This window comes from Poecilia reticulata, linkage group LG15 (genome assembly GCF_000633615.1).
Source record: "Poecilia reticulata strain Guanapo linkage group LG15, Guppy_female_1.0+MT, whole genome shotgun sequence".
In the NCBI taxonomy this organism is placed as follows: domain Eukaryota; kingdom Metazoa; phylum Chordata; class Actinopteri; order Cyprinodontiformes; family Poeciliidae; genus Poecilia; species Poecilia reticulata.
The window spans coordinates 30,035,271-30,044,589 of NC_024345.1; the positions used below are offsets into that span (position 1 = coordinate 30,035,271).

Sequence of the window (9,319 nt, forward strand, 5' to 3'; positions counted from 1 at the left end):
GCTGACTCCACCCGGCTGGCGCTGACTCCACCCGGCTGGCGCTCCAGGTGGGCAGAAACAAACTGCAGACCAGCTGTAGGTTCTGCAGAAACGACTCGGATAAAGTTCTGCTTCCCATCATGTCAGTTTCTGGTTCAGATTAAAGATCTCCATGGAAACGATTCTCGGGTCATCATTCAACCTCATGTTCTGGTTTGGTTCTGAGCATCTGGGTCGGTTGAGCCCAGAAGGTTCTGGATGAGCCCAGAAGGTTCTGGATGAGCCCAGAAGGTTCTGGATGAGCCCAGTTGTGCAGGTTTTCAGTTTCAGGTAGAGAATCTGAATGAAAGAGGAAAATAAAGATTTTCCACTTTTGACCTTCAAGACATGAAGTGAAACTGCAGGAAGATTTAACATCTGAAATGTTTAAAAATGATCAACATGTCGATGAAAGCAGGAGTGGAAATTCTCACCCGCCAGGCCAAATGCGGGTAAAAGTATTTAGTGACGTGTAAATTGGAGCAACGAAAAAAGCTCCATTCAGTTTGAACTTCTGTCCAGGGGAGGACTGACCGTCCGGGCAGAACATTGGTTCATTTCATTGACGGACATTGGGCTCATCCAATGAAATCCCTCAGTCCTCCTTGGCCCGCCCCTCCCCTCTAAAGTTACATATAGAGCTATTTCAGCTAACGGCTAGCTGCTAACGGTTAGCTGCTAACGCTGCTAACGGTTAGCTGCTAAGCGGAGTCCCAGAAAAGTGATCGGATGCGAGACCGGGCGGGTCAGAGAAACTACAAGCCCGTCCAGAAAAAATGATCAAACTAGCCGATAAGTTTACCTCACAGTCTTTGACCGCCGGAGCAGAGAAGAGAAGAGGCGGGAGGGCAGTGAGTGGGGAAGCTAACACTAAGCTAGCAGGCAGACTGGAAAACTGGGATATCAGGAATAATGACGGATAATGAACACGTTCTGAAATGTTTCCAGTAAAAACAAGAATAATTGAATTTCAATAGAAAACGTAATAAGGGGAAACAAACAGAACAGTTAGAAAACAGCTTTTTTGATACAATTTTAAAATGTTTAAAAAGTCACTAGATGCGTCTTAATGCTATCTGGGGGAATAGTAGCCACAATGTGGAAATGTTCAAAGTTTGCTGTTAGTAATTACTTCAAGTGAACTTATCGCACTGCATCTCTGTTAAGGTGTCCATGCTTTTTGTTAAATTAGTTTGTATACATTTATCAGTCAGTAAATGTCAGTAAATCGGTTTTCATAGAGTTGAGAATAAATCGTATATTTTGTAATCGAAGGGAAAAAATCAGTGGCTGGTAGAGAAAAGTTTTAATTTCCATCCCCGAATGAAAGGAATGAATGAAAGGAATGAATGAAAGGAATGAATGAAAGGAGAAACAGAGAGAAACAAAACATCCTGATAATCAGTCAGACGTTTTGACTGGAAACAAAAACAACATGAGGATCCTGGAATCATCCTGGAATCATCCTGGAATCATTCCAGCTTTAAAGGACTGGAGGAGGACAAAGTTTCCAAGGAATCATTAGAGTTTCAACCAGAAACAGAATCCATGACCTTTGCTCCGGCTCTCATCTTCCCCACACAGAGTGGTTGTAGAGGGAGRGACTCCCTCCTCTCTGTCCTCACACTGATCCATGCTGCTGAATTCACTTCAGCTCACACACACTTTCTAGCTTCACCTGCAGAGGAAACACACATCATTCATCAGCTCTGATCATCTTTACATCATTAGAGCTGGAAACAGATCAGCTGCTCCTCCTCTGATTGGCTCTTCTTCTCTGCCGCCTATCAGAGGAAGCTGCATCAGCTGCTGCACTTCTACCATCAGTCCACTAGATGGAGACATGGAGCTACATTACATTCACTGATTCAGGCCATGAAATAAAATAGTTCCTGATGTTATTTTTATATTCCTTTGTAAAACGTAAATGGTAAGTCCTCAGTGATCTAGTGGGTTGGACATCACGTGACCTGCTGTGCGCCACATGCGCTGCTGCTTTGCATTGAGTCAGGAATATCAGCGGTGGGAAAATGACGCATCAACCAAGGAATCTGAAAAATATACAATATATAGTTACACTGCTTAGTTAATGGTGTTGGTTGCCATGGCAACGAGTCTGCGTGTAACGTTAACAGAAAAAAATTATCATTTCTACATTTTCCCCTGTTGCATCATTTGATACTCAGATCCATCATCAAATGGGATGAAATGTTTCATAAAGACCAAAAGTTTGTTAGATTTTAAATCATGGCTCCAGCAGAGACAATTAAAATTAATTATTGGTCAATATGAGAGAGAAATTCACTTTACAGAACTGACAAAAAGCAATACTTTATATTTATATTCAGAGAGAATATATTCCACCAGCTTTAGGCCACATTTTATAACCCAGTAATAAATAACTCCAGCCAGATCTGCTGAGTCAGCAGGACTAAAGGTTTATTCCAGCTGTGGAATCAGAATCACTGAACGGAGAAAGTTTCATTATTTTTACACAGAATTTACTTATTCTGCTTTTGAAATGTTTAAACATTTTGTTACAGAATCTCATGTTTGTTTTTATCACTGGATAAAATCAGACAACAAAAGGAAACTGTGATAATTCACAAAAAATATCACTGAATTATGAAACGTTTCATCTGTGGAATAGATGATTCCACACATTATGACATTATAGTTCCTATGATTCCATCACCCAGTGAAACTTATTGCTTCCATTTGAACACATTACTTCATGTTTTAATAGCTGCTACAGGCCGTTTTAATCTGACCAGTCCAGATCACATGACCTGGACGGATCAGAGGAACATCAGCGACCCGGTTCCTGCTGCCTGGTTCTGATCCGGTTCTGACCACTAGAGGCTCCAGCTGCCGTTTCCTTCTATGATTGTTATAATTAGCATTTTATTTTGTAATTCATTAACTTACATTCTAAATAATTTGAGCTCATTTAAAAAAAATCTTATTACCAAGTTTAAAACTGGGTTTTGTCCCCAGAGAGCTGGGTCCGGCCCGTTCTGTCGTCATGACAACTGCTGGAGTAAAACCTGCCGACACGAAGCCGAGAATGGAACCTGGATGTTTACAACCCTGACCTCTGACCCCGGTGACCAGGCAGAATAAGGACTCGGACTCAGCATGTGGAACCAAACTGTTTATTCCTCCAGAGCTCTACTTGTCCTCCGGCTTGTTGAAGCAGTAGGTCAGGCAGCATTTGCCGCAGTAATGGCGGTCGAAGTGACTCGCCATGAAGACGCCGGCGCCGCATTCGTCAGCTGGACACTCGCGCCGCAGACGGTGGATCTTACCGTTCTCATCCACCTGCAGACAGAAACGGTCAGCTGCTGAAGGGAAGAGACCCTGACTCCAGAAGCCCCGCCCCCTGACCCCAGTAGCCCCGCCCCCTGACCCCAGAAGCCCCGCCCACCTTGTAGTACTTGAGCACGGCCAGCTTGACCTTCTTCCTCTTGTGTTTGTTCTTCTTGGGCGTGGTGTAGGACTTCTTCTTCCTCTTCTTGGCGCCGCCTCTCAGCCGCAGCACCAGGTGCAGAGTGGACTCCTGCAAACAGGAAGCAGGTCAGAGCGCCACCTGCAGGCCACCAGAACCAACACTGAACCCGTCCAGAACCATCCAGATTCTCTGCTGCAGCTGGTTGGTAAAACGTTCATTTGGAGAAAAAGTGACGATTAAAGCAGAAAACCAGAAAATCTGATTCAGCTCCTGATGGTTTTACACCAATTATTACAAATAATCTGCAATTTAGCATAAATGATTCTGATCGACTCCAAGGAAAAACATGGCAGGGATCTATGGAAATGTTTTAAACATTAAGTTTGTTTTATTAACTCTTCACACCATCAGACTGAAGGTGAAACATGCAGGTGATCAATATGCAATAATCATGTATGATGACAAAATGATTGTTAAAATCTGTAGAACAGGATCAATAACATGTCCAGAGTTCAAATTGTCCTTCAGTGTCAGTAAGAAAAGCAGATCATGTTCTGTTGGCTTCAGGAGCCTCGACACTGGACACACTGGACACTCTGGACAGACAGACTGACCCCAGGTTTCCTCAGTGATGCATCAAACTGACCAGAGGTGAAATGTCTGACCTGCTCCATTAAAACCCTCCAGTTTAACTTTATATATCATTTAATTAATGTGAAGATAAAGTCATCAAGGCTCATGACACCATGAACAGCCACAGACAAACAGTAATTAATTATGTATGATAGCGAATGTCTGGTTTATTTTGGTTTGCTTGAACTTTGAGGCTGAAATAAATTTGCTATTTCCTATAAAATTAGAATAAAACCTTCAGAGTTCAGTTCAAGAAATGAACTACAACATTTCAACTGAATCTGTTCAGAAGAATCGAAAGCTGCAGAGTTCTTCTCACCTTCTGGATGTTGTAGTCCGACAGCGTCCGTCCGTCCTCCAGCTGCTTCCCAGCAAAGATCAGCCTCTGCTGGTCAGGAGGAATTCCTGCAGGAACATCAGCGACAATTTAAACAACCTGGAGAAACAACAACCTGGAGACCCCCTTCAATGACCTGGAGACCCCCCTCAATGACCTGGAGACCCCCCTCAATGACCTGGAGATGTTTCTAATTTCACCTTGAGGAAGCCTGGAATTGAACCAGCAACCTTTCTGAGCAGCAGATAGCCTGTCTTCTAGATGAACAGCCAATCAGAGCAGACTATCAGCAAACATGTCTGAACCTCCAGAAACAGATAAACAGTCACCTTTAGTTTAGAGAAACCCTCCAATATCCACTTATAGATATGAAGTTTAATACCTTCATTAAAATGTTGTGAAAACTCTCCGATGTGACTCCGTCTGTAAATATTCTTCCAGTTAATGACATTTGTCTTAAGTCATCACTCCAGCTAATTTCAACAAATGATTTCATTTTGTAAAGACATAAAAAACCACAGGAAGTTGGTGAAAAACTGTAAAAGTGCCTTTAAAAATCTAAACTATGTAGACATTTTTAATATCAGAAGTATAGTAACTAAGACATTTGTTGTTCATAGGAACTTCTTCCTCCAGGTTTCATTCAAAGTGCAGCTGGACCTCATTCAGAGACTGGACCTCATTCTGAGGCTGGACCTCATTCAGAGACTGGACCTCATTCAGAGGCTGGACCTCATTCAGAGGCTGGACCTCATTCAGAGGCTGGACCTCATTCAGAGGCTGGACCTCATTCAGAGGCTGGACCTCATTCAGAGGCGTTCAGGGTCACCAGGATCAGTCAGAACCACCGGAATGGATCGACCGCAGCAGCTGACACTCACCTTCCTTGTCCTGGATCTTAGCCTTGACATTTTCAATAGTATCTGAAGGCTCAACCTGGAAAATAAAAACATATGTAACCTGATGGCATTGAATAAAATCCCTGTATAAGCTCCAACACCGAGTTCTTCAATCTGCTCCGTCAAAAACGAGCCTCTGCGGCTACACGTGTTCGCTGCTCTACCAACTTTAGCAACGTAGCTTCAGTTTAGCCGCTTTTTATGACCAACCGGGGCATTATTACGTTATACATCAAAATAACAATCAGGAAACAAGCTTAATATGTGCTCATTTAAATAGTAAAGCTCCGATTAACAGCAGTAAGTAAACGCCGCCACCCTCCATCACGCTCACCTCGAGGGTTATTGTTTTCCCCGTGAGGGTTTTCACGAAAATCTGCATCGTGAGGTTCGGTCCACCTGTACGGAAACACACGGAGAGACTATCGGAGCCCACTCAGATTGAAAACTGATCCAAAATGCGGTTATATTTTATTAAAAAGTGATAAAAACACGCAGCGCCACTTACCACCGGTTCACTCCTAATGGCGGATCCTGAGAAGAGGACCTCAAAGGGGAAAGAACGGGGTTTCCTACACGCGATTCAACGGAGGTAGCTGGCCGTTATTGTGCCTGATTAAAAAACAGAAACAGTATTTTTGTATCGTCGTTAGTTTACTTTTGATTATAACATATTTCGGCGCTGAACATATCAAAAATAAAATTAAGGTGAATACTTGAAATAATATAACAAAAATGATCAAAAACATGATTTTAAGAGGTCCTCGGTTTCCATGGGAACATCACGATTGCTATGTTACTGACGGCTAACACGCAGAAGAGTTAGAGTTGGTTTAAAACTAGATAATAACAAGATGAATAAAGAACAAAATGACACCGAAGATCCAGAAATGAGTCCCGTGATAGATGTAGAAGTGTATGAGAGTGACGAGACGTTTGTTCAGTATCTAAACGAGTTTATCGAGAAAGAGAAGAAGTACCTGCAATGTCCAGAGGAGGGCACTGATGAGCTGCGATACATAGTCTACCGCTCCGCGTTCAACAAGGTGAGCGAGTCAGCTGAGAAAATAAGGTTTGAGTAGGTGAAATATTTTACACAAAACTCTTATGGAAGTTCTAATTCTGATGTTATGAACAGGTGAAGGATTTTATTAACCATTTAAATGTTTTCATTTGGTCCTTGATGTTTTCCTTCATTTGATCCAGACTTTCTCCTCTGGAACAACTGCTCTCTGAGTTTTCTAGAGATTTTTCACATTTTTGTCCATTTTATACAGGACGTTACAGAACTATTTATCCTCTTATGCAGTTCTTCCGATCCAAACTCAAACCTCAAAGTAAAAAAGACACAACTATTCTTTATTTTCCAGATTTTCTTTTCCAGATAACAATCTGGAAAGTGTGGCATGTCTTTGTATTCAACTCTCTTGAGTCTGATGCATGTCTTCTGGGTTTCTCTGACCATCTGACCAGCTCTGACCATCTAGACCTTTTTCAGTCAGCCTGGAAGGTGAACCTCCAGTCCAGTCTCAGGGGCATCACTGAGGACCCAAACTGGACCCAAACTGAGCGGCAGTGATGGACACGGCTCATGGTCACTAGCTCTAAGGTTCTAGCTGCACCATGTTAGTGTATCTATACCAACATGATACTTAGCAGTCGCTATTGCTGAAGCGCTTATTTCGACCATGTTTACATCCACCATGTGTAGGTAGCAACACAAACAGACTTTTAAATTAGCATGTTAGAATTTATCCCAAATAATTGACTTAAGGTGCATTAAGTATGCTAAACATTGTCAAAGTTAGCAAACATGCTAAAAAGCTGAATGAAAAATTAGCTCTGCTGTTAGCCTAGCATATTGGAGAGCTTCAGGAAGAACCTGAATGTGATCCGGACGGGTTTAACAGAACGTTCTGGAGCCGTACGGGTCTGGTCTGTATCTTGCAGGTGATTGGTCGAGCCTCGGCCTATAGGAGGCTCCTGCTGGACATAAAGTCAGAGTACGACGGCGTCATCAGGGAGATGAAGAGGAGGGAGGAGGAAGCTGCGGCGTCCCGCCTGCAGTCCCTGCTGGGTTACGCGGCTCACATCACTGACAGGTGAGGCTGCTGGTTCTGATGGGGACCGGTCCGGTCCAAACAGCACCACAGGTTCACCAGCATGTCTGCTCTCTGTCCAGAACCTCGGTCCTCCAGAACCAGACAGCAGAACTTCAGCAGGAGGTCCGGAGGCAGAAGGCCACCACCCAGAACCTGCTGATACCAGGTTCTGTTGGACTTTCTGGGCCGAATGTCCTGGATGGGCTTCAGAACCTCTGATGACCCGCCTCTCCGCGTTTCTGCAGGTCTGACCGTGGCCCAGACCGAAGACCCCGAGGTTCTGCTGATCCATCTGGACCACCTGAAGACCCGGAGAGACGGCCTGCTGGACCGGAAGATCCTGTGTGGTCCTGTGGAGGTCCAGACCCAGCTGACCTTTGACCTGCAAGAGGCCCAGCTCCACAGAGACCACCTGAGGGCCCAGAACCAGCAGCTGATGATCCGGTACGGAAACTGGGTCTGATCAGAAAATCTGAGGTCATGAAGGTTCCTCAAGCAGACTGTAGGTCAACCAGAACCAGAACCAGAACCAGAACCTGGCTTTCGCCTCAGATTATTTAAACTTTACCAACAACAGAAACATAAACGTTTACAGAACACAGAACAGAATCCGGTCCAGAATCCGGTCCAAATTCTGGTTCCTGCCTCCCTGATCCTCCTGCACTTCCCCTCCGGTCCAGCGGGTGGCGCTGCAGCTCTAACCTGTGATCTCTGCAGGTTCCGGCGCCTGAAGCTGCTGGGTCAGCGTCTGACGGTCTGGGAGGAATCAGGTCAGACGGTTCCGCTGGAGGAGCTGCTGGGTTCTGTCATCCAGAACCTCCAGGAGATCGGACCCGATCTGCAAGACGAAAGTTCGACTTCACAATCTGGAGGTGAACTGATGGTTATGGTGTCAGCGGGTTCTGGTTCTGGACGTGATCCACCAGAACCTTTCAGAACCTTTGCTGTCCGTCCTGCAGGCGGTGATGAAGAGTCGTTCCGCATCCCAGCTGAGCTGCTGGAGGAAGAGGAACCAACCGGGCTGGACGAGTCCAAACTGCTGAGGAACCACCTGGACAGGTCGGGTTCTACGGGTCAGAACCTGACCCAGGCAGAGCCACGACGCCTGGGCCTGCCTGGACTACAGCCAGTACCTGACTGGTTCTGGCTGTAGTTCTAACCGGTTCTGGTTCTGTTCCCCAGGTTCCTGGACCTGCTCCGGTCCTCCCAGTACGAGGCGGCGGCCCTCCACGCGGCCCGGTCGCCGGTCCTGAGGGACTCGGAAACCATGGAGATGTTCCGAGGTTCAGAACCAGAACTAGAACCAGAACCTCCCCCAGAACCTGGCTGATTCTGGTTCTGTTCCCTCAGGAGTTCGGGTCCCGCCGGGCTCCACCCCCCCACAGCTGCTGTTCTTCCGGGCGCTGCTGGTTACCGCGGCGACGGGCAGCCAGCTGTCTGCGGTGCTGTCGCTAAGGGGCGTGGCCTCGGCGCTGCAGCACGGAGACGTGCAGCTCATCGCTAACGCCGTCACGCTCAGCAAGTGAGGTTCTGACCCGGTTCTGAAAGCAACATTTAGAAACACAACCAGTGATGTCATAGTTACCTTGAWAAAGTAACTTAGTTATATTTCTGATTACTTGGTTTGGAAAGTAACTAAGTTACAAAGTAACCTGTTTAGTTGCTTCCAGCAGCTGCTAACAGCAACGCTCCACCTGTGAAAATGACTTTGATCTTTGCCTTAATTGTAAGCTATTTTATAATAGTAACATCAACAATGTGTTTCCACTCATTAGGTTGAGCTGAACTGTTTAATGCTACAACAGTCCAAAGCTAAACGTCAGTAATCTGTGTGTCCACCACACAGGCTGCAGAGCCTGGAGGCCCCCTGGAGGCCCCC

General features: G+C 45.5%; 2 protein-coding genes across 6 annotated transcripts in view; one reads left to right on the forward strand and one right to left on the reverse strand.

The window, feature by feature from the left end:
• Positions 1 to 3,157: 3,157 nt before the first annotated feature.
• rps27a (ribosomal protein S27a) lies at positions 3,158 to 5,892 on the reverse strand. The gene is made up of 6 exons (XM_008430469.1): positions 5,847 to 5,892; positions 5,673 to 5,737; positions 5,321 to 5,375; positions 4,422 to 4,507; positions 3,446 to 3,577; positions 3,158 to 3,339 (listed from the first exon to the last, which is right to left on the reverse strand). Exons 2-6 carry the CDS (start codon positions 5,718 to 5,720, stop codon positions 3,190 to 3,192), a joined length of 471 nt encoding a protein of 156 aa, XP_008428691.1. The 5' UTR covers positions 5,721 to 5,737; positions 5,847 to 5,892; the 3' UTR covers positions 3,158 to 3,189.
• Positions 5,893 to 6,054: 162 nt separating this feature from the next.
• Positions 6,055 to 9,319, forward strand: part of LOC103477384 (clathrin heavy chain linker domain-containing protein 1) — a 6,062-nt gene continuing 2,797 nt past the window's right edge. Inside the window, exons 1-8 of one of the 5 annotated variants that reach the window (XM_017308761.1) lie at positions 6,055 to 6,384; positions 7,289 to 7,440; positions 7,521 to 7,606; positions 7,686 to 7,884; positions 8,158 to 8,312; positions 8,400 to 8,499; positions 8,623 to 8,723; positions 8,791 to 8,962. In XM_017308761.1, coding sequence (XP_017164250.1) covers positions 6,193 to 6,384; positions 7,289 to 7,440; positions 7,521 to 7,606; positions 7,686 to 7,884; positions 8,158 to 8,312; positions 8,400 to 8,499; positions 8,623 to 8,723; positions 8,791 to 8,962 — 1,157 coding nt within the window. In that variant the 5' untranslated portion in view covers positions 6,055 to 6,192. Of the gene's footprint in view, positions 6,385 to 6,811; positions 6,948 to 7,288; positions 7,441 to 7,520; positions 7,607 to 7,685; positions 7,885 to 8,157; positions 8,500 to 8,622; positions 8,724 to 8,790; positions 8,963 to 9,319 lie in introns of all 5 variants that reach the window. The other 4 variants (XM_008430466.1, XM_008430467.2, XM_008430468.2 and 1 more) reach the window with 4 other exon arrangements.

Excerpts from the sequence above, each read along its gene's own strand:
- rps27a (XM_008430469.1), bottom strand. The coding sequence starts at position 5,720 with ATGCAGATTTTCGTGAAAACCCTCACGGGGAAAACAATAACCCTCGAG. Across the intron at positions 5,376-5,672 it reads GGAAAACAATAACCCTCGAG|GTTGAGCCTTCAGATACTAT; the intron begins GTGAGCGTGATG and ends TTTATTTTCCAG. Across the intron at positions 3,340-3,445 it reads CCGTGCTCAAGTACTACAAG|GTGGATGAGAACGGTAAGAT; the intron begins GTGGGCGGGGCT and ends TTCTGTCTGCAG.